The following is a 25,263-nucleotide window of genomic DNA, read 5'->3' as shown; positions in this document are numbered from 1 at the left end:
GAAGTCGTCAAACATCTATCAGATGAGGGTACCTTTTTTTTTCCCTACCAGTCTGGGCAGCTTTAAAGTGACAGCCTGACAGATGTAAATACGATTATTTAGGGAAAGCCTAAGGTGGCTTTTTTTCTGCAGCTACTTAAAAGTAAAAAGCATGGCAATCAACTGAGGTTCAAATTTTCATTTTATAAGGCCAAATTTGAAAGAGAATAATAAGTTTTCCTAGTGTGAATTGAGATCCATACTGACTTCGGGTTTATGGTTTTTTGTTGTTTGGGTTTTGATCTTGTTGGTTTTTTTCCTCTTTTATTTCTATCTTAAGATATGCAGCACTTCCGAAATAAATCAGTCCTAGGAGTAGAAATTTTGTGAGTAAATATTTAGGAGAACATTTCAGCTTTTAAGCATGTGCTGCAGGGCTGGGAATATTTTTAAGTGCGACCAAGCAAAGGGATGAGTGCTTTTGGTTATTCCAACCAGTACACCGCTGTGTTTGCCCTCCTCAGTCTCCAGCACAGCTGCAGAGGAAGGGGGACATCCAGTTGGCCAGTCATTCTGCTGCCATCCCTTACTGCCAACCTTCTCCAGTTGCAGGAGGAACTGAAATAACGAGACAAACTTCAAATGTCACATGATGGAAGTTGTTAGCAGATGAGCAAGTCTGCTGGCAAACCTTGTTAACACTATTAATTCAGACTGGAAATGTGACTGACCTGTCCTCTGTCCTTTACACTCAGAATGAGTATAAAGTTTGACTGCTCATGTAAATTAATACAAAGAAATGTCAGTAAGAAAGAGCAAAGCATTACCAAAAGAGGATATAAGATCTTGAAAATGTACACAATAATTAAATGAAAGGAAAAAAAATTGAATGATGTTTTCTTATTTCAAAATGTAGTGGGGTTACTACTGATAAACTATATAAGAACATGGCTTTAAAAATATGGCAACAAATGTTAACAGGTTCATCTATGAAGTTGCTGCCAATGTGTTGATTTTATTTTTATAATATTATATTTTAAAATTTATGTTCTAACATTTTCTTCCCTTTTTTTTCCCTTACATTTTTCTATGTCACTGTTCTATTGTAGATTCCTCTCCATGTCTGTTCCTTTTCTCTCACCTACTGTTTTGTGCTGCACTCATTCAGCTTTTTATTATTTTCTTCCATATACATAATACATTGGTGTCTGTTCTATCCACTGTGAAAAGAGAGGTTTTGTTTTCTGTCTTGGACCTAGACAAATTTAATCTTCATACCTTTACTCTTAGAAGATGAATACCAAACACACCAGATGTATAACTACACACTGGGAAACCAGTGTCACTAAATGAAAATATGAAATTTATATTCTAGGAAAAAGGTTGAGTAAAGGTATATTTAAGTTTCACATGCTGTTAGTTCAGTTTTATGAAGAGTTTTGAAGTTTCTTCATCCTTTAGTCCAACTTTTCCTTGACTTCCTTCATAAAGACATATTTTTAGTTTATTATATCACATTAGATGACTGCTTTATATTACAGTAATTTGAAAGGATTACTTACTAATCATTTTTTCTAAGAATCAGTTAAGCAATTATAAACTTTCTTTTACATCACATACTGGTCAATATCAAATATTTGAATCTTTATTGTGCTCTAAGATTTACCTGTTAAAAATAACATTAACTCTTGACTAAATGTAAATAGTTAAGGATTTCTTAGGATTCTGTGTTTTACTTTCCTCATTATTTACTGTTGCTGTGTGTTCACACGGTCGTTCTTCACTTCTGATCTCTCTTAAGATGATGTTTGTGTTCTCAAGAAGATCACACATATTTTAAAGAGAAATGTTAATAGCTCTTTAATGAAAGCCTAAAAAACACTGCTTCTATTTCACTGCATAGCTCAGAGGAAGATTTTTATTTTCTTGGTAAAACTCTTAGCTGTCTTTTCCAGTCAATGAACATATGTGTGGATGAGGAATTTTCTGAGTTAAAGGCATGGAAAATGCTGACAGGCTGGCAGCAGCTTTGTGTTTTTCAATAAAATGATAACTAATTTTGTTCTGTTCCAGGAAACAGCTAAAACACTGCTCTGAATCTTGCTTTTAAGGATCCTAGGAGCTCTAGCTTTCCCTCTGTTTGCTATAATGCAGATAAAAAAATGTCATAATAGAATTACCAACTCACAGAACATTTTACATGGTCTTGATAGTAAACTAAGTAGCTTTTCATCTGACCAAAGTTTTATTTTTTTAAACTTGGAGATGATGCTGCTCTTTGAATTTGCAAAACCACTGCAAATTCAATCACAGAAATCCATGCTGTTCAAAAAGACAGGAAAGCAAAACTAAGTGAAATACTAGTAGAGCCATCTAAAGCTGACACAGATTTTTAGTAAGATTTTATTATAATTCTAACCAGTGGAGCATTATTATCTTAAACATGAAACAACATAAATGGTCAATCAGGATACTTAGAGTACGTCTTTACTGGTACAAATGTGTTGCCTTCCAGAGCTGTTGCCATATATTTTATTAATGAATAGTTGTAAATAACTTTAAGAACTTAAAGCTATTGGACCAGAGAAAAGCATTTTATTATTGCTATTGTTAATTTGAAATGCTAGTTAAAGGCATCAGAACAAAATAATTTGCTTCAGTTTGCTGGTCAAACCTCTTTATTGCATTAATCATTATAATAAAAATATTATTTTGTATTAAAATATAGTGCTTTGCAGACTGGTTTATTCAATTTACCTGGGTTGAAAATGGCACAGAAAATTAAGCTTGGTTTGGGGTTTTTGAGATTCACATAAAAAAAACCAACTGCAAATCACAAAGTAAAACTTACTTGGATAAGGGATTTTTCTGGCAAAATATTTCAAAGCTGGTATCTACCATGGAAATACTTATTCAAGTTACTTCGCAACTCTAAAGGGAAGGAATCATCATTCCCAAGTTAGATTTGACATCCTGCCTCTATATTCCATGAAGGTGATTAATACCTGCTTGGGCACCTGCTTTGGATCACCTGGATTGAATGTGTTTATTTTTATTTACTGATTACAAAAGAAGATCTGCCCTGACCAATGGCTCAGTTTTAGATTAGATGATGGATAACTGTGGTTTAATGAGTCCTATAATTTTTGTTTCTAAATTTCTGGGGTAAAAAAAAAAAAAAATGCATTTGGGAGAAATTTAGGTCTAGTCAAGGTGAAGACCTCTGAAATCCATGTATTGTGCCCTAACTGTCAAACTTCACAATTCTGTTCTTAATGCATTGCAATACTTACTAGTATGGTGTGAATTGAAACAATTATTTTTTTGTTTAAGGCAGGACCTCTGGTTTTCTTCTAGATTTTGTCTTTTTCCTTTACAGCATAGGTTTCGTGGGATTTCCACATTTGGAAACTCAGAACTTTATTAAAGCAAGAAAAGTCAATGTCTGATGGAAGCACAGAAACAGATTATTGATGTGTGAATATAGTTGTTCTGGCAGAAAACATTAAATCTAAAAAAACTTGATCTTTTTTTTCCTCAGGAGAGAACAGTAACGATCAGAAGACAAACTGTAGGAGGATTTGGATTAAGTATAAAGGTAGGATGATTTTTTTTTTGGTCTGTTATTCCATGTTACATTAAAGGTGTCTTCGTATAGTCAGTGTTAGTTTTAATGAGGACAAACTGTGTTTCAAAGGACTAGAAACAAGAGAGCAAAAATATTCCAGTATGTTAGATACTGCCACAGTGGGCAAACAGCAACTACACTGCCCTATATAATGGAAGACAATGGAAAGATCATTCCCTTGAGATTCAAGCTGACCAACTCTGTAATAAGATTTGGTATAAGAGTTGAGAAGTGTTTTCAACTGCACAGACTGTACTTTTTCCAACAGCACTCTAATGTGAATGCTTATTAATGAATGCTTAATTACAGCAGCAGGCACATGGAACAGCCAATAAGTTCATCATCAATTCTTCTACAAAGAATATCACATTAATTCAATGCAATTCATTAGCAGGACAGAAAGTGTTGTTGCTTGCTCATATTGTTTATTTTGCTGCAGATCAAACAAAGATGGCCATTTATCATGTTACCATGTTTTTTTGCTTTCTTCAATAATATTCAAGAACATATATAACCATAAGTAACCCTTTTTGAGAGAGGGAGGGATGAGGAGAGGGAGGAAGGGTTAATAATTTTTGTCATCATAATGTACGATTTTGAAAACTATACCTTAGCTTTGAATCTGAATGTACATAGCACAAGATTAATTTTATCTTCTAAGCACAGCAGTCCTCAGTCTCAAGACAGCAATGGAAAAAAATGAAGTGTACTTCACATGAATGCAGAGAGGCTTAAATTATGCATATAAAGGGAAAGTATAGATTTTCTTGCGAACATCTGCTAGTACTGACCCTATAAGGAACTCATAAGAAGGATTAATGTGCATTTGTGTTGTCATTGATAAGAATATTGCTGAATAGAAATCCTAATTTTTAAATATGTCTCGGTATGCTTGCTGTTACTTTGTTGACCCATGAAGACCTCTATTCAGGAAAAACTTCTTGCTATTTTTTCACCAAAGTTTCTCATCAGTTTGGTCAACAGCACCTCCAGTAGAATTATAGGTTATAGTTCACTGAATGATGATGAAGTAATGCATGTCAGTGTAAAATCAAGTGCAAGGTTAAATGAGGTTTATTTAGCTGGTATTAAGAAAAAATGGGTTACATTAAGAAGTTTTGATGTTTGGAGAGCAAATCTCCAGAGTCAAAATTAATCTAAGTAGTGGAAAGGTGGAGATATGTAAATTCAGGTGAAAGTAGACATTTTTTAATTTTTTAAATGGCTATCAATCAGGTGATGAAATCCCTTCAAAAATGTCATTAAATAGAAAATAGATCTCTTTTTAGCAAAGGAAACTCAGACTTACTCAGATGGCATAGATTAGATAATGAAAATGGTGAGTTGAGTTCTATGGCCCAGGATGTTCTAACAATGTGTATTAGCCAGTATGATTTATTATGTTATATTATTTTTTAAAAATCATTTAATGTGGGACCTTCTTTACCAGATGCCTTTATTGGTAATTCTACATTCTCACAAAGAAAGGTTAACAAGCAATTGGAAGCCAACACAATCTAAACCAAATAATTAATATAATCTGTTATCATAATTTTAAGTTAGCTGTAAGAAATAACTTACAACTGGAACTTAAATTTTTTTTAGTTTAGTAGGCAAACTTTATGAAGGTTCACTAAAGTGGGCTTGTTAGGTATACCATGAAGTGTCAGTGTCAGTTCCAAATACTCTGAAAAGTGCTAGTTTTCTGTATCATTCAATCATGGTATGCTTCCTAGTGAAGATGAATAAAAGCTAGCTAATTTGTTTTGTTTTGGAAGGTTCCTGAACTTCAATGAAGAACTTGTATTTGTGATTAGTTTTAAATAGAAATGTAATTATTTTTAAATAGTGCCTGAAAGTAGAGGTCTACAAATTACCCTGCAGGGGTGAGAGGATTGAGGCCTCTCCTTCTTGTGTCAGTAATTCCCACAGCCTCATGAACTACAGTAGTTTCTGTTGCCTTATTAGTCTCAGATTATTTAAAGGTGGGTATTATCTGAGGACTTAATTTCTGGATGTGGTGTGTATCATAGGATGCAGTTTATCTGAGGTGTTTACAGCAGTACACTGATTAATGACTCTTACTTTAGAATACTTGCTTGTTTGTTATGATTTTGTTTAGATTTGGCATTCAGTTCTAGGGCATTACGATGCTTTTTTTCTGCTAACTTAAACACCCATTTGCTGTCAGATATCTCACATGATCAAGAAACCTTTTAACTTTTCTCTTGTGTAAATTTTGGAAGTGTCTTATCCCACCTTTAGTATTTTGGACCCTTGGAATTATTTTCTTTTTCCGAAGAACAGAAGGACAAATTGTTAATAATTCCAAGATGAAACTATCTAATTTTTTCTTTTTTACTTGTCTATGAGAGAAACTCTCTCACAACTGGTCATTCCAACTATATTTATAAAAATCACAGATTCAGCTAACTGCTTAAAAAAATCTGCTTGTGAACTTGAGCTTTTTTTTGACAGAAACATCAGTCCTTTAAAAATTGCTTCTAATCCACTCTTTCAAGGTGTGTTTTACTGAAGTTAATGGTAAAACCGTGCTTGTATTTGAAGCAGAGCTGATCTGTTTTACGCTCTTTTAAAGGAATTATTTTCTAATTTTTGAAGCCTCTTGATAAACATTTGTGTGTGATGGAATAGCCATGGAGATAGATGTGGAATTTGGTAAACGTATTGTAGTATTTCCGTAATTTATCTCTTCTCTGACAAGTTTTGACAAAAGATGCTGCTAAGTGTATGGCTTCAAAAAGAACATCATGTTTTCCAATAACTGGAGTGTAACGTTCTTGAAAAAATAAGCAACAAAATTAATAGTTCATTAAAAAAATGAAGGTTTGCTGTTACAGTCTGGCTACCAGGACTCAGTACAGTGCCATTTTCCTGCCTCTGTTTTTTAAATGATGAACAAAATCCTCCATCTTTTTAAATGATGAACAAAATCACAGATCTGCTGAGATTTAGTTTGACTCTTCAATGTGACTTGATCAAAAAATCCAGTGGCCATAGACCTTAAAGCTATTTTTGTTAGTGGAAATGCTACCTTTTAGTATCAAACATCCCCTACATTGTCTAACTCTAATAACAATAGAGTCCAACAATTGGTCTATTTTTTTAGACCCTGCTTAGACTGTGATTTTCTCTCTGCTTAGATTAAAAAAAGAAAAAAAAAAAAAAAAAAGAAGAAAGTTATTTTCTTATTATACTTAGTGCCAGACAAAAAAACCAGCCTTTGTCAATAAAAGTTACTAGTTTCGATTGTTCTATTTTTAATATGATGAAAACTTCTGAAAAATAACTCTCACACATAAAAACTGGGATAAGAAAAAATCTTTAGGAGTGTATTATGTGACACTTTGAAAGGAGGTGTGGGTGACCTCTCACCAGCAGTGGCCAACATCCAGGACAGTGAGCTTCAAACAGCTGCCAGTGATTAGAGCTTCATCTTCCTCTTCTAGAAGGACCACCTCCACAGGTGGACAGTTACCATTATTCCAGGTGTATCCTTTCCCAATTAAAGAAAAATGACAAAGAAAATCTGCATGAGAAAGATCGATGTTAGATTCTCATAGAAGTCTGAGCCATTAAGTCTTCAACACCATTACTTGATGTATTTTTGTCCCTCCTCTGATCTGAGGTTATAACTACATGCCCATACTAGGGGGAGGGAAAATTTAAAGCAATGGAAAAGTCGCCTCTGTTCCCAGAGGTTTCTTCAGAGGAGTATCTCCTGTGTCTATAAAACCAGAATTTAGACACGCATACACTTTTTCCTCCTCAGGACAGAGAAGAATGGAGAATGCAGGATGCAAGACTGCAGTGTCAATCTGAAGTAGTATTCAACAAGATGGCAAAACGTGCTTGAACTGTTGCTGTGAACTGCTAACAGTGACTGGGTGTAGATAGATGGTTAGCTATTTTCTATTTTCCATTTTGATGTTTTATTTCTTAGAATACGGGCAATGCCTCTTATGGCTAATTTAAAAAGAAGCTTTCATGCTGATCAGACTGGGATGCAGTGAGAAGAGAGAATTTTCTCCAGTTAGTTAGGACATCAGTGAAAGCTTCTTCAAATCTGCAGCATAAACAAATTTAGGTAGTTATAATAAAATGAGACAGGAATAATCATGTTGTGTGCATTGCAGGCTGGCTTAGTAATAACAGTAATTCCCCTCTTTAGTGGAGAGCTGAGTCTAAGGAGGGAATCCATTTTACTGAGAAAAAAAGGACCTCTATTAGCTATGTAGAGCTTTAAACTCTACACTTCTTTACTGGGCTTTACATATCCTGGATAGTACAACATCTGTGTAACATTGAAAGCTTAGGAATAAAATGACACAATTATTTCTCTGTTTTGTTTGAAAAATTTGGAAGAAATTAAATGAGCACGTGACTGAAAAATCTGGAGTGTATAGGTTAAGTTTTATGAATTTGGTGAGCTTGAACCTGTTATCTTCAGCAAAGCAAACTTTCGTCATTGCTGTTCCTGTGGTGAAAAACTACTGAATTATATTCATCCAGCTAAAATGCTACAATCTAATGAATCTGAATACATCTCTCAGCCTGACTGAAAAGAAGGTAGCCTCTGGTCTTTGTGGAGTGAATACTCAGTCTATGCTACAAATATGGATATGTTCTCTGCTTGTCAACAAACATCTCAAGCAATGTCTGTAGAACTTTTCCTGTAGATGTATAATTATTGTAATATTACTGAGATCCCCATTGACTCAATGTTTTTAGGACTATTTGCATTGATAACCACTAGCAGAAAGAGCATTAATCCTATTTAAGATTCTATAGTTTCACAGGAAAATAATCTTTATTCCATGACAGAAATAGATATTGAGTACAAGACTGTTCACTTTCAAACAATTGGCTATTGTATGAAGAAGGGATGTGTGCCGTTCCTTAGACCATTAAAATACCCATGTCAGTCCTTTCCACACCTCGGCACTGGATGTCTGGACCAGAGAAAGCCATTGTTTCCAAAGTAAAATCTGACTGCTGAAGAGAAGAGTAAGCAAACCCTTAACCAGGATTCCTAAGCAAAATAACACTGTGGCAGAGTGTAGTTTCTGATCATCTGAATTTGTAGAGGTTGTGTTCAAGCTTGCATCAAGCTTTGATGCTCTCTACAGAGGAAAAAATATTTCTATCTCTGTGTATATTTGCCTTTACCTTCCTTTGATTTTCCTTTTCATTTAAGATTTATTTTTATTACTTTATTCTTAAAAACCATACATGTTTCCAATCCCAACAGGATAAATTGAATGAAGCAACAGCATTGAATTTTTGTAGAACTGTTCTCATCCATTTTTTCTTTATTTATTCCCATTTATTGAACACCTACTGTTCCCTCTCATAATGTTTCTTTTTCTGTTCCTTGCTACTTATGCCACTGCTTTCTTCATTCTTTGTGATTGTTGATAGAGATGGAAACAAGTAAAGGCTGCTTTTGAGGGGAAAAGTCTAAACCTTCTTTCTTGCACTTTTGTTTACCTGTTTCTTGACAGCATGAAAACTAAATGATCGCAGCATGGTTGCCATTGTAGGGGGATAGCCATTCTGCTTTTGCAGGACACAGTTTCATACACTAAGTTCTCAAGAATTCAGATAAACTGATGTCCTTTTTCTTCAAGACTTGTAGGGTTTGAATTCATTTCCTGAGTTAATGATGGCAACCGAAAATGTCTTTATGAGAGGCAATAAGGAATTATTCACAGTCAAATATTCATTTAAAAAAAGAGGAAATGCAGAATCTCAGTCTCTCTAAAAATGGCATTTAGAGAAAGAGCAAAGTATAATTTTAGTCAAAAAGATATTTTTAGTGACTGACAAGATTGTAATTTATTCTGTTTTCAGGGTGGAGCTGAACATAATATTCCAGTGGTCATTTCTAAGATTTCCAAAGAACAAAGAGGTGGGTATCAGCTTAGTACACTGTGTTTTGATGTGCCTGTTAAAGCAAGGTGTATTAAGTTTTGAGATTCTTCAGTCAGTGTTAAATGTACTCTATTGTTGTACCCTTTCTCTCCCATGTCTTTATGATCTCTGTCTTCCTCAGAATCTTTCTCTGAAAAAGTATACAATTAATATTTGGAATATTTTGTTAAGTATTCAACCTTTTTTTTTTAAAAACAGGTTCTTATAAAGCATTATTTTTAAGGAGAGAAACAGGAAGGTATTTATAAAATGAAGATATTTTAAAAATTTATCAAAAGAGATGATTTTGTGGCATTCATTTCCCAGTAGTTGTTTTCAGGAAGGTGAAGCAGATCAAATGTTTGGCTATTAAATCATGGTAACACGGGAGAAGAATGCATGACTTTTTAAAATATTAGAGTAGTATTGGGAAAGGGTGGCTAATGGCAGAACCTTGATAATACTCTTTTGTTATTTCAGCAATAGAAATAGTGCTGAGTTTTGTAAGCCTTTGCAGCCACTCATATGTAGCAAAACTGGTACTGCATAAAGTCTTAACCATAATTACTTTTAATACAAACAGAGCTGGTGCTGAATCTCTGTATCATTTTTAACTGGCAATGTTTTGAAATTATTGGGTTGATATATGGGCTAGGAACATGAGTAATAGTTAAACTATTAATATTAATAAAATAGTTAAAATTACTATTAATATTAATAAAATACTTAAAAAGATGTGTACAGTTATGAGAGAGGAAGCTTGTGAATCAGTATTATTATGGTGTATTTAATATCTCTGTGTGTGTATTTGTGAACATTTGTGTAAGGCCAGAAATGTAAACTCAGAAGCATTTCCCTCCATCTGTAACACAATAATAATAGGATGTTGCTTCCCCACATTTAAAATGTTCCAGCATTAAAAAAATCTCATATTCACACACACAGATAAAGGGAGTCATGGAAGAATCAGTATCTTGAGAACTGAAAGACAACTCTGAAAGACAGGTGTGTAAGTTGCATGTAGGGAGGCTATGGAATAGTGTGAAATGAGCCTGTAAGGAAGGCAGTAAGGTTAACTTTAAGAAATTATACTTGTGACTACATTCTTTTCAGCATACATGTAAGTAGGTAGTATATAAAAATGTGGCATGTATTACCTATGGTAGCTATTAAAATGCTAGGTTTTTGCTGCAGTAGCTGATGCATTATTTCTAGCCTCAATACCTAGCTGAGATATAATCTTCATTATTTCTTTCAGTAAAAATACTACTGATTTTCAGAGAGCTAGTTTTGAGGGACATATCTTGTGTAGGAGACTGTCTTGTAATGTGGAAAGTGTACTAGGGAACTTTGATACAGAAAATGCTGTTCGACCCAAAGCCTATACCTATACCTTCTGTCCAGAAGGTTTCTGTGAGAGACAGTATCAAAAGCGTTACTGAAATCCAAAAATATTACATTAACTGGCTTTCCTTGATCAACTGCATGGGTTACCTTGTCATAAAAGGAAGTCAGGTTTGATTAAGCAGGACTTCCCTCTCATGAAGCCATGCTGGCTGTGACCAATGACAGTACTGTCTTTCAAGTTTTTATTCTTCCAGAATAATCTTCTCCATAACATTACCAGTCACTGAAGTGAGACTGACATGCCTATAGTTTCCAGGGTCATCCGTCTTGCTCTTCTTGAAGATCAGGACAACATTCACCAGCTCCTGGAATACCAACACTGCTCAAAAATCATTGAGAGAGGTTTTGCGATGACATCAGCTAGCTCCTTGAGGATTCTTGGATGAATCCCACCAGGCCCCATAGATTTGTAGGGATCCAACTGAAGAAGCAGATCCCACACAATTTCAGGGTCGACTGGGACTAGAGCGTTCTCGCAGTTATGGTCCTCCAGCCCAGGACACTGGCAGACCCCCTTGGTCTGCCATCTCTGTTGAAGACAAAGGTTAAGCACCTCTGCCTTGTTGTCTCTGTCCCTGTTTGTGAGGCGACCATTCTCATCCTGTAATGGGCCAATGATATTTCTCTACTGTCTATTACCATTAATATATTTGAAAAAACTTTTTATAGTCCCCCACATTTCTCGCAACTTCAACTCCAGTTGAGCTTTGAGTGCATGAATTTTCTCCCTATGGCAGCAAGCGGCATCCCCAAATTCTTCCCATGTCTCTTGACCTTGCTTCCACTAGGCATACAACCTTCCTTTTTTGCCTCTTTTCCAAGAGAAGATCCCTGTTCTGACAAGCTGGCCTTCTGCCTCGCCTGCTTTACTTCTGACATTTGGGAGTTGCCTGGAGGTAGTACTTAAATAGTGACCAGCACTGATGGACCCCACCACTTGTAAAACATTTTCCCAGGGGACCGTACTTACTAATTCTCTGAGCAGCCAGAAGTCTGCTCTCCTCATGCCAAGAGCTGAGGTTTTGCTGGCACTTTTCCTCCTGTCACTGTGGCCAAGATGTCCACCAGTCTCTGCATTGCTCATGAGATCCACTCTGTTGACAAGCAGCAGATCAAGGAGGGCATCTTTCCAAGTCAGCTCCTTTAGGATCTGTTCCATAAAGTTGTCATACAGTTTTTTTAGGAATCTTCTGGCCTGGGTTGAACCAGCTGTGTGATGCTCCCAGTCAATTTCTGGCAAGTTGAAGTCCCCCATAAGGACAAGGGCAGTAGACTTTGAAGTGTCCCTTAGTTCCTCAAAGAACAATCTTTGGTGTCATTGTCCTGGCTGGGAATTCTATAACAGACTCCCACAATGACATTGTCATTATTTGTTTACCCCTTGGTTCTTACCCAGACACTCTCAACTGTGCCATTGCCAGCTGTGAACTCCATACATTCTAACCCTTATATTACATACAGTGCCACCCCCTCACCTCTTCTGCCATCATGGAAATAAGTAAAGTTTTTGTATCAAGCCCAATTCTAGTCTTTCCCAGGCAGTATCTTCTGGGGTGGTATGCAATACTATAGGTAAACAATAGCATATAATTTATTAATATTCTTTGGTTCCCATATTAGGGATTATGAATTTCTTTATAGACACTTAAATAATCCTTGTTATACTTCTGGTGTGCTTACAAAGTATAGTTGTATCAGATAGCTCTGAAACACAACACAATATTTAAAAATTACAACTTGTAGCTTTTGTAAATGGCTTTGTGATACAGTTTTGTTTTAAAAATCAAATTCAGTTTGGCTGTTTATTTTGCACAATATACTGATTTTCTAGCTCTTCAGCACAGAAAATGTTATTCAACATGAATACTTCATGTTATTTATAGAGTTTATCAAATATGCAGGTTCTAAAGGATCTTTTATCTCTGCTGAAAGCTTACAAGTTAAATTAGTCATTAATAAGTAGCTCTGGAGTCCCCATGTTGCTTTTTTTTCCAGTTTGTTAGAAATTATCTCTCACAGGCAAATAAAACCTAGTCCTGTAGTCATTTTCTGTTCAGAAAAGTATACTGTACCTCACCACAATGGACTGCAGGGTACTAGTGGCTGATGGACTATGTTTCATAGTCTTGTGCTTAGGCTGGATAGACTCTTTTATTATAATACTGAAATGCCAGTATTTTGAGTTTAAAAAAGAAAATGCAAATAATTTATTTGGAAGTTTTATGTTTGGTTCTTTATTAAGTTTTTGTTTTAAGTTTTAAAAGATTATGTAAAAACATTACATTAAATTAGAATTCACATACACAAAATGTAGGATGTTTTGTATCAAATGAGTGAAAAATATGCTTTCTGTTTTCAGCTGAACTTTCAGGTTTACTCTTTATAGGAGATGCAATTCTACAGGTGAGTAAAATTGCAAATTATTTTGTTTGTATTTTTCTAGAAATGTGAAATGAATTCTATACTTATGAAATGTAGAGTAAGTCTTCTCTTTATCTTTTTAATAACAGATTAATGGAATTAATGTGAGAAAATGCAGGCATGAAGAAGTGGTGAGCTTTTCTGTCTTTTAGTCTATTTTTTGTTGTTCATAGTTACTGGGATGATAGTGTACCCTGATAGCAGTGTGGTGGTATTACTTGAGCTAATGTGACTCAGAAGCAAATATGACTGTACCTTCTAACATGACAAACAACAAAGTTTGTAGTGCAATCTCTTCTTCCTAATTTTGTGTAATTGCTCTTCTCAGATAGGCTTTTCCAAATTAAAGGTGATTGCTTTATTATGAAGGTTTGAGTTGTATAAATTCCCGCATTTCTTCTTCTGGCTTATAGCTGTCAAATTTCAGCAGTGTTACACCTTTCTGGCTGTGTGAGGTCATTTTAATTTCAAGAGCTGTAATTTGCACTGCGTTGGAGATTTGTTGTTTGGTTGGTTTTAATCCTATTTCCAAAATGAAACAAAGATTATTTATCTGCCTTTTGTTCTCTGGCTTTTAGTTATGGGGGATGCTGTCCTCATTCAGTTAAGCTATTATCAATAAGGGTTTAAAATAACAGAGTATTAGGGAGATATTTTCTGTAGAAGCCATGTGTATTTGGGAGGTCTGTGGTAGGTTGGTTCCATTAGTAAGTCACCTTTGCTAAACATATCATGTACTTCTGTTACACTTGACTTTTTGACCCTTCTTAAGTACTTTCAGGAGGAGGAAACCCTATATTTCAAAAAATAATGCCAGAAAGTAGAAGATTAACAAAGAAGTTACCTTGAAATCCTGTGTAGCCCCACACAATTTGTATCTGTATAGTTATCTTTCTAAAGTTTACTTTACCAATTCCAGGATGCTCTGTGTTTCATACAGCATTCTGCTACGTGCCACTTCATTGAACATATGCTGTTTGGGTTTAGAAAGCAAGAGTTAATAAAGATGAAGTTCTGATAAACAAGTTAGTGCAGGCTGAAAGATTAGATCACTACACTACTCTTCAGTGCTTTTGCATACTTTTTTCTTTTGGAAATCTGTACTGCAAATTGTGCTTCCTTCTTCAGAGCCTTCATCAGACCCTGCTCTGTATATACTGGCTAATAGTCATATTTATATTAAGTTTTACCTGTGCAATAGTTATCAGATTTTAAATATTTCAGATGTTTACTGCAGCTTGTTTGTTTAATATGCATTAATATGTCAAATCTCTCTATGGGATTTAAATAGACTGTTGAAATTACAAGACACGAGAAAAAGATACTACTAAAAGTGTAGCCTTGAACACTCAAATGCATACTGAAAACTGGTAAATTCTCGATGATCCTTTTGGGCCCCTTCCAACTCATCATATTCTGTGATTCTATGATAAATACGTTGGGTATTTATGGTAAGGTTTAAATACATTCTTGGAAAGAAAAGAGAATTTGGAAAAGCCAAAAGGGGGATTGAAATAGAGTAGTAACTGTCGTCATGTTAAATTTTGATTTATACCTCATTTATCCAACATAATCTCTTCTCAATCTCCTTGTAGATAATTCTCTATGAATAAATAAAGGATATTTTACCAGTTTTACATGTGCATTTGTATATTTGCAAGTGGTGTAGAAGTTTAATAAGCAGATAAATTTTAATTTAAATTCTAATTCTAACCAAGAATAACTCTTAATAATTAGTAGTAAGTATTGAACAATATTTAAATATTATAAAATTTCCATATGACATTTTGTAAACTAAAATGTGCATAGGAATTATAAATATATAGTATAAATAAAAAAGCCAAAGTAAATTAACTCTGGCAATCTTTTTTTCAGAAATGTTCAATGATTCATTTGATGTATTAGTGGAGCAAATTTGTCGAAGAGGCTGATATAGCAGTAATATCTGTGGTTATGCATCATGCAGTAACCTGTGTGTTTAGGCATAGCACTTAGTAGAGAGTGAGTACATCAACTGGTGTGCCAGCAGGAGTCTAGGTAGGGTTTTCTCTACAGCATGCCCTTTTCAATTTGAGTTGTTTTAGCACTTCTGGCTTGCAGAGTCTTCCTCCAGTACAGGATCTGTACCTCTAATCCCAAGGTAACAGAGAAAATTGGAAGTGTGTACAACATAGTTGCTCACAGTCCGGAGTCAAACAGGAGTTGAAACTTAATTTTCAATCCTTATTGCATCTGAGTACTTTTGAAATGGCTTTGCAAGGCACATGAACTCAGAACTTTTTTTCTTTCTGATTTTTTCAATAACTAATTAGGGCTTAGCAGGTACAATATTATGTAAGGATATGTTAGTGTTTGGGTTGCCCTAATGTTTTGGAAAATATTCAGTGTAAACCAGTGTGGAATTTTTTTCAGTATGTGATGCTGAAGATGCCTGTAGAAAACTCAGACTTGTATTTGCAACGTAAATCCTTCGAGTTTTCATTCTTTTTCTAGATGGAAAACTTCTTGCTGCTTGTGAAAACTTTTTAAGCATAGCTCTGCAATGAAAAGACCTGTGGCATAGTCACTGTAGGCTATTGTATTGCACTGATGGTTAGTTGCACCTGTTATTTCACTGTGCTTTCCTGATACCCATACTATGCATAAAAAATTGTTTTTATTTCAAAACCAGGTAGTTTAATCAAATTCATGGCATCTTTCTATCAGGGAGAATCCTTCACCAATATTTAGTGAACTTAGTTAATACTTGTGGGAACTCTGTAGTCTTTATTGTCTTTGGTTACTTTTGATACAGATGATAGATAGACAGACTGATAGACTACTCTTATAAGACTAGATAGGTAGGTTTGGTCAGTTTTCTGCTTCTGGAAGGTGAAAATATTTTTCATACCATGAAAGCACATAATTAGTTTTTATCAAAGACTGACTGTCAGCTTGTTGTTTGGCTTGGGTTGTAAAGACTCCCATCTGAGTGCAGCATAATGTCTTTTCAGTTTTAGTGCTCTCCTAAGATAAGGTAAATACATACTCTCTGTGGTGAGGTATCAGCATGAGAGGAGGTTGCAGGGAAAAATAAACTAGAAATTCTCTTAAAAAATATTCCTCAGCATCACACTGGCAGTTTGAGTCCAAAAAATGCAGTATGAACTTGAATGTGGAGGTTAGGAAAGTCCATTATATCTGTTACAATACATGACTTTGTGCTCTTTCTACCATGAATTTATTAATTATTCCTTTTCCAGTAAACTCTCCTTTACATTTTACAACAACACTCTTTAAAGGCTGAAATTAGGTTTATTCACAAACACATCTTAGAGTTTAGGCTACTATCTAAGTAATAATAAGGTCCAACAATGCATAACATGTCAATCCATACATCTAGTCTTTTAAGGGCTCATAATGGATATAGTTATTCTTGAGTCTGGAAACTAATTTATTTGTAGTTTGAAAACTAATGTATCTCTAGATTTTCCCTCCATTTACTGTCCAGATATAAAGAAGGATGGGCAAGCACCAACACAATGCTGTTATGTGGACATTTTTCGTGGTTCTGGATCTAGCCACTATGCCACTACACCACTAACAATAGACAAGATTTTGGGAAAGAGAGAGAGGCCATGCTGTAAACTGCTTCCCTTGTGCTAATACTGAGTGGTTCAGAATAGGAGAGGAGTCAACTCAGTTGCACACTACTAAAAACCTTGTGTTGGATCTACTACTCTTACTGTTTCCAGGGTTATAGTGCACCATATCACCTAAAGTCCATGGAGAAGGAAGAATTTCAGTCAAATGAAGGCTAATATGTTTGACATCCTGTCTCTGTTCTTAATAAATCTTAATAAATCTGTTCTTGATAAATCTACTACATCTCAGGTAGTACCAACATCTATGATTGCATATCTCTTTCAATCTTAGCATCTGTTTTTTTCTCTTAGGAAATGAAAGGAATTAAATGGCTATGGATATGAAGTAATTTCTTATTTCTTGAATTTGGGGAAAATTCAGGGAATGTTTCTAATGAAAAGTGATAGCCTGCATTTGTCAGTTAATGTGGCATTCAGGCATTCCTTTAATTGTAACAGAAAAAGCTCAGGTAGTGGTAGGTAAGTATATTCAGGCTTTAGTGGATTTTACGTTGAGCTACCTACAGTATGTAGCAGCATGTTTCAATTCAGCCATTGGTTGCATTTTGCACAAGACATCTTTTTTTTTTTTTTCCCAGCAGAATGACCTTACATGAGATGTCATGTGACCTGCTTTGTATGTTTTGCTTCCTGCTTTTCTCTGCATTCACAGCAGGGCTCCGTGTGCTGACCCTCCATGAGGGATATATGCTATATGAATATGACAGTATAGGGATTGTAGTTGCTTAACTACGATCATCCACAGCTAATGAAACTCCTGCTCTGACTTTTCTGTTTTAAAACTAAAACATTCAAAGTGATTTCTAAACCACATTATGAATAGTTTTGGCAGTGTTTTTGTAAGTGTTTTTAAGCAGAACGAGCATATTGTATTTTTAAGACAGGACTGGAAACCAAATGATCTGAAATCTCGCTTCATGTTGACTTCACAGAAGTGTCTTTTGGTAAATTATGTTTTTGTTATCTTTGTTTCCTTAACTGTGGAACAGAGGCCTAGGCTATTATCACATTTAGCTCTCTGAATGAAATGAAGCTCTGAATCTGTTATAGAAAAGGATCTCTGCATTCATATTTTGCAGTTTGATGACAGTGATAACAGCAACCTGTGAACACAGATTACCACCTTCTCATGCTGCAGAGACCCTGTACTGTGTAACTCACAGCACAACCATTTAATCCTTTCCCCTCTAGACTGAATGGCAACTTTAAATATTGAAGCTGCATAGTCAGTGCTTCTGAGAGAAGACCATAATCAATCTGAAGTTTTTAACTTCTGAATTTAAAAGTGAAATGTAAGCTTTCTGGAAATCGAATATTTTTACTATTTTCATACAGCTACTGTTTTCTATATGAGATTTGAGTGATTAAAAAAAAACAACTATGTCACCTTAATGACATTATACCCTGGTGCCCTGCTGTAATTAATGAAAATATCTGTTACAGAACATCCCTATTGTTCATGAAATTTGAGCTAATAATAATCTGTTTAATATTTCAGCATCATTTTGAAATAAGTGCCAATCAAGTGCAAAAGAACCTAGCAGCTGCAAATAGTCTACTGTTTTTTCCTGTGTGGTGGAAATTCCTTGAATTTGGATATATTCTAGAACAGTATTCTTAACGCATATTCAGCTGCTTTTCTAATCTGGTTTTAGCAATAGTTTTTTATTGTTTAAATATTTTTTTTGTGCCAAACTCTGTAAAAATTTGAATTTATTCAAGCACTATGATGTTAAATTTTTAAAATACATTAATGTGTTTCTAGTCTTCCTAATTTATATTTTCATTCCTTTTTTTCTCAAGATACCTGTAGATATATTAGTTATTTTATTAAGATTTCATCTTTTAAAACTACTCATCTTTACTGCTGAGTTTTTATAGAAGGGAGTAGATTATGCTGTCATGACTAATACCAAGTTTACACGATTAATATTGTTACTTCCTTATTACATAGCTATGGTCCTCAAAGTAAAAATCCATTAGGGCTTAGTGGGATAGAGTGAAAGACTGAATCACCAGTTGCAGTGCAACATCCTTCAAATAACTGCCCTTCGTTCCTCCTTTGTCATGCAGCTTCATTAATGCTGAAAGCCTGAGCTGCAAAGAAAAGAAACAGTTGAGCAGTGGATTTAAATTGTGTACTATCAGATATGCTTTGTTTGTGACCTTGTTTACAATGGTATTTTGGTGTAAAGCCTTGAGTTTCTCTGCTTCCTAATGAAGTAAATAGAAATGTTTTCGTGTTTATTCGTACGTGTGTGTGCTTTACCCTCCAGAAGGCTTTTTGAAATCTTTGATTCTGCACAGCATCTCCCAGTCGTGGAACTATATTTCAATTTGTTTTTAGTAAAGGGACTCAATATTTCCTTGCTATGCATAGGTATAATGGTGTACAATAATTAAAAAAATAAGAAAATGGGTCTGAGTCTCTGGCAGAGCACCAGAGTCCCAATTATTTTTAATCTCTTTCTTTGTGCCTTATATTGGAAAAAGCATAGTCCACTCTGGCTAGATGCTTGAGTTTTTATATTTTACTTGGACTAACTTCTCTATCATAATCTATTGGGACTAGACAAGAATATCATAGAGAGCACCAAAAGCCTCCAAAGGGCAGAGGAAATAAACATACACAAAACACTCCAACTTCATGTAGGAAAAATGAAAACTCTTATGGGTATGAAAATTATCTTCTCTGGTCACTATTAAAAATTTTTCACTTATCCATAAGGACTAGAAAATACTGTGCAACTCCCAGCAGCTATATTTTCTTTAAACAGGTAACAACAATGTGGTTTAGACTGAAAGGAAATGTTCAGCTCTAAAAGGCAACTTGTGTATTTCTTAAGACTTGATGCGGACCTAATAGAGCACACTATATTTGTCCAAAATTGGACAAAATAGAGCAGGTCTATTTAGCTAGCCAGGAGTCATAAATAAGAGGTATGCTAAAAGAAGTGCAAATGTGCACACTTGTAGTCTTCTGAAAATTTTCCAGCAGTTACAATACCCGATTTGACTCTTCACAAATGTCATTGCTCTGGCTATAGTAAAATCAAATGGGTGCCAGGAAAAAACTTTTAATCCAAGGGTAATCTAACACCTGTACATATTTTTAGGTCTTCTTTTTTTCTCTACAATGGGTCTTTATCTTTTGACAGTTTGTTCGGTGGAGAAGGAAGAGGAAAGGAGAATGGACTCTATATAATTTTTCAATAGTATCCAGTGTTGGCCTGTTCCAGCCAGATACATGGAGGTTTCCAGATGGCCCATCCCATACTTCTCAACCAATAGTATGGTACAGTATGGTACTGGTGTTTTGATATCTGTTTGTCAGCACTGGGCCTATTTGTAGATGTATAATTTTTTCTTTTGCCCTGATAGTACTGGTGTCTTTATACAAGTTCACTTGGGTACTACCTGTTTCCTTTTAGCTGTTTTCCAAGGCTGTGACCAGTAAAAAAGCTTGCAGTAGTAAAAGGTTCACAGGTCACGAGAAGAACTTTGGTGCAGGTATAGTTACAGAGGGAAGAAACACTTCATTAAAAATTACAGGAGTTACCTGTTCTCTAGATCTTTGTGCAGAGATCTGCAGCAGTTATTGCTTCCCTGTGCTGCTGGTACTTTTCTGATGTAAATGGGAACTAGTCACTGCTCAGGCTGAATTGCATTACCAGGATAATGACATATATCTTTAGATGAGGTCTAGTGAATGTACATAGCTCTATTCCACTTCACGTGCCCTTGTCAAGCCAGTAGTGATTCAGAGCATTTAAAAGGTTCTAATTATGCTGACTATTAAAAGGAAAGTTCAAGGCATTGTTCTACATCAAAAAACTCCCATATTTTAAGGTTGGCTTGCAGTAGAAATTGCTGAGGATGTTTCTAGATTTTCTGAAATACTGAAATGCCTTCCCTTCTTGTACTATTTCGAGTATGATATATTTGCATAATAAATGGATAGATGAGCATGTTTCACAAAACCTTAACCATTTCTCAGTCATCTTAAGGGTATTTTGTCATCTTTTGTTCAGTCATATTTACATGGAAAATCAAATACAAAACATATTCAAAATCCCCTGTGCACTTCAGGTCATAATGTACTATTTCTGAATCCCTGATTGCAGAGAGAAATATTGGTGAGAGCTAGTTTTTACCATAATGAATGCTAACAGATAAATATTTTGTTTAAATATCTATCACCCTGAAAGTTTACAAGGTTTTTCAGACTGTATAAAGCCTCTTTGCATCAGTAAGTGAGGTTTTAGAGTAAAATGAATCATGTACACAACAATGACAATAACAAGTCTGTGAAACAAACTGTTATTTTTTCCAATTAAAACCCTTTGAGTGTTGGAATCTGGCAATACCAAGACTTTTTAATTTTTACTTTTACTTCTATGACTGCAGCTTTTATTTACAGGAATCTTTACAGGAATAATCTCAACAAGAAAGTGTTACATAAATGGAAGCATGCTTTGTTGAATCATCTCTCTGTATAATGTTCCTTACATATCGTTATGTAGCATCAACAGTGTTTTTCTTATTTTTTCTGAATTTTTATAGAAAATGAGAGAACAGAGAAAATTGTAAAACTATAATTTTTAAGGATTGAGGGTCCTGAACTTTCTAAAAGTGAGGTCTTTAGTAGTCTGTCCTTCTGACATAATCACTTAGCAGCAATGTAACAGAATTTAAAAAAGCATTCTGGTTTTACTTTGATGTTGAAGTTTTTTGTTTCAGAAAACACATTCTTTTTATATAATAGTCTGTCAATTATTATTGTTATAAGATTTTACAGTCTCAAATGGTAATTAACTTCTGGCAAGAATGGACTTCTGTGGTGTTATTGCTTAATTAAGAAAATAACAGAAGATAAAAAAGGGTTGCAATGGGGTAAGCAGCCTAATCAGTTTTGATTAAGATATTAGATTTATGCTTAATTTTGAAAGTCTTGAAGAACTCATGCCATAAACTGATTAAAACTATAATTCAGCAGATTTTCATATGCTGAAATATAAATTAGCTTTTTTTACTTCCTTGGAATTAGATGCTAATCTCTTTTGTTTCCAAAGTATCTATAAATGTCCTCTGGTTAATTAAAATCCGGTGTGAGCACCTCCAAACTCACTTTTGCCAAGACCTTTAAAATTTAGATGCAGATGAAAGTGATCCTAAAAATGTTGAGGCAATATTATTTGTGAAATTTTCAAATTACAAGATAATTATACTGGGTCCCTCTTCACCAAAATATGTATGTATTTGACTTTAATTATGAATTTACATATTCTACTAAATCAGGGTCTTTATTTTTTACAAACATTTTTGAAGAACAAAGTAATTTTATCTAATTTTCTCAACTTCATCTAAATACAATACAATTATTCTGCAGCAGAAAGGTTTCCATTGCATTAAATGGCATGAAAGTATATTTTTATGCATTTTCTCAGCTGAGAACTTTTACCACTGAGCACAATCCCTGAAGTACTAAATTATATTTCTCGGAGATTAGATCCAGAGCTGCCAAGAAGCTTAGCAGAATTATCCACATGTATTGATCTAAAACATTACTTCAAATACAAATTTGCCCAGGAATTATTTTTGTGTCATATTGATGTTGATAACATTTAGAATTGAACAAATAAGAATAGGCTTGTACAGTAATATTTATTCAAATTTAGAATTAAAATTTGGTTTCAAACTCTATAAGTTTTTTTTTATTCATTTTTCATGAACATTTATATGCTTCTGCTTGATTAGTGTGACTATTCATGTAAATTAACTGTTAAGGTCATATTTGCCAACAGCAAATTTTATATTGAATATGTAAATGTGAAATTTGCCACTAGCTGTGTGTTTGACCCTAGCCTTGCAATGGGATTAGTGTGAACAAACTTTTGTTCTGGGAACAATCTTTTCTTTTTTTTTTTTCCCCCAGAACTGAAGCTCTGTGTAGTCAAAAATATTCAAGCCACGTTTTCAACAATCGTAGACATATCTTTGTTCATAAAAGATTTTAAAATTTAAGACTATACTTCAAAATACTGTGTCAATGGGATAACTTTAACTCTTCAAGCATTAGGAATGGGACCAATAACTGGCATATTATATAGTTAAGTATTGTGTGTGCTGTTTGAATATTATTAATGATCCTTTAACAGATTACATACTTTAAAAACTACTTGTTTAGTGTGTAGTCTTAGAAATTTAGAGTCTTAGAAATGAGAGGACTTTTTTTCTGGTAAAGTGGAACTGTGGGAACAGTTCAACTGAAGGAACAGGAGATTCTTATATATTTATTTATTAACAAGCAGCTTCATTGCTTTGTTAATAATCAGGGCTAGAAAAGGTTGGACCATTGAAGTTCACTACTATAATGAGAAAAAAAAAAAAAAAAGAAGTGCAGTATGATCAACTATGAAAATAAAGAACTCCAAATCCTTTAAATGAATTATTTGATTAAAATTATTTCCTCCTATTGAGGAGCACACATTACCTGCAAAATTTGGAGACCTTAATGCCAAGTTATTGTCCAGTTTCTGGTACATCTTACTAGAAAAAACATTTCCACTTTCTACTTTGATTTTTACCCTTACTTAAAACCCACTCCCAAAAGAATATTATTGAAAAGCTTCTGTCTGAGGCTTTTTTGCTTTAGCATAATGTCTTGCAACAAAAGAAAAATGCATATCCATTATTAAAAAGGTATCTAGTGACCTTTATTCCTAGTGATTTTTATTCCAGTTGTTCCTGGTACTCTAGGAACCATGCAGATAAATATGGAACATTTTGCTTTATTGTATAAATATCGCTGATTATTTTTCTTTAGGTAACATGGATAATATCTTCAGCCTTTTTCTATACTGACTATTTTATATGACCTTTGTATAGGAAATGGAGAGTCCTAAGTGACTAGATCATTCTAAGGTTTCCCTGCTTAATTGCTGAAATATGGCTATTGGTTTTGAGAGACGTTATAAAGCATTTTTTTTCAGTTCAGCTCATGATTATCTACTGGAATCTGTTGTATTCTCTTCTGGAATCTCTGTTGTGTTGGATAGGTCATATATTATACACTATAATTTTATTTTAAAATAGTGAGTGCCTTATCATACCCTGTATTCCATAACACCTGTAGACCACAAACAAAACCTTGATACTCGGCATAAGAGGTATTGATATTATTACCTGTTGTGTTGGTTTTCCCATTTAGTTTGTTAATAATTTCATGACTGAAGCTCTGACCTGTGTACAGCATAGAGATAGGTTGTGGCAGCTCTTATCACCAGAAAGTGTCATTCCAGTATAGTCTGTCTTTTTTTTTGAGATTGCTGGATGATAATCAAAAACTTGCTCAAAGTTGTGTTGGAGAAATCTGTGATGGAATATTTAGTTGTCACATTATATATAAATGTAATTAAATTTAATTACATAAATGTAACTAAATAATCTTTTTCTTTTTTCCAAGAGAATATGTTTTATTAAATTTCTTTCATTTAAAGATGGTTTTGTCAATTGTTTGCTATCTGAAATTCTTATTAAAGAGAGACTGGAAATATGAAGGATTGGTTGGTTAGCCTACAGAGAACTAGTAAATTATGGTTCTGGATTATTCTTACCAAATCTTATTATATTGGACTAAAACCCACTAAAATTATACTATTTGCATAAAGATGGATTCCACAAGGCTATTGTGTAGATATGATGAGTAGGAGGAATTTCTACATATTTTCTGTGTATTAAAATATGGCCTGCTTAGAAAAAAAAATTTAATTTTTATGGATCCTTGAAGGTAAATGTTCAAAGCCTCTGAAGGTTGCTTAGTAGGTGTTCCAGGTGCTGCAGGTGTTGACAGCTTTTTCTGAATATTCTCCATAACATGTAGTTGAAAGGAAGAACCCCCCCATACACACAATCTCAGCATAGTTGACATATTGCAACCATGACAGTTGCTTTCTGATTATTATGAAATAGAAAAAACTTATGTCTTAAATAAGAAATCTTCTGCAGATTGAACGATTGTAGATGGTTTGTTTGGCTGTACGCTCCAGTGCACACAGGATGCTCTGCAAACTTTTGGAAAAACTGTAGAGAAATCAGTAGATGCTATTATACAAATGGTGTAAATGTTTCTCCTACTTTTGTAGGAGCTTTTTTATTAAGGGATTCACACATTTCTCCTAAAGCAACTTTGGTCAACATTTGATTTGGACAATGTCCTTTAAATTGATCCCAAACAAAATCCGTCTCCTT

At 34.3% G+C, this 25,263-nt stretch overlaps 1 protein-coding gene across 8 annotated transcripts in view; it reads left to right on the top strand.

The window, feature by feature from the left end:
* The window catches only part of SNTG1 (syntrophin gamma 1), a 340,195-nt gene that overhangs the window by 184,941 nt on the left and 129,991 nt on the right, over positions 1-25,263 (top strand). For 6 of the 8 annotated variants that reach the window (XR_007630406.1, XR_007630405.1, XM_050328342.1 and 3 more), the window contains 5 exons: positions 3,521-3,577; positions 9,482-9,539; positions 13,308-13,351; positions 13,459-13,500; positions 20,172-20,318. Coding sequence is in view for 6 of the 8 variants with exons in the window: in XM_050328342.1 (XP_050184299.1) it covers positions 3,521-3,577; positions 9,482-9,539; positions 13,308-13,351; positions 13,459-13,500; positions 20,172-20,318 (348 nt within the window). In the remaining 2 variants the exon portion in view is untranslated. The remainder of the gene's footprint in view (positions 1-3,520; positions 3,578-9,481; positions 9,540-13,307; positions 13,352-13,458; positions 13,501-20,171; positions 20,319-25,263) is intronic. The other 2 variants (XM_050328352.1, XM_050328363.1) reach the window with 2 other exon arrangements.

This window comes from Myiozetetes cayanensis, unplaced genomic scaffold (genome assembly GCF_022539395.1).
Source record: "Myiozetetes cayanensis isolate MyiCay16 unplaced genomic scaffold, myiCay2020 scf1, whole genome shotgun sequence".
In the NCBI taxonomy this organism is placed as follows: Eukaryota; Metazoa; Chordata; class Aves; order Passeriformes; family Tyrannidae; genus Myiozetetes; species Myiozetetes cayanensis.
This window is presented reverse-complemented; position numbering and strand designations above follow the sequence as displayed.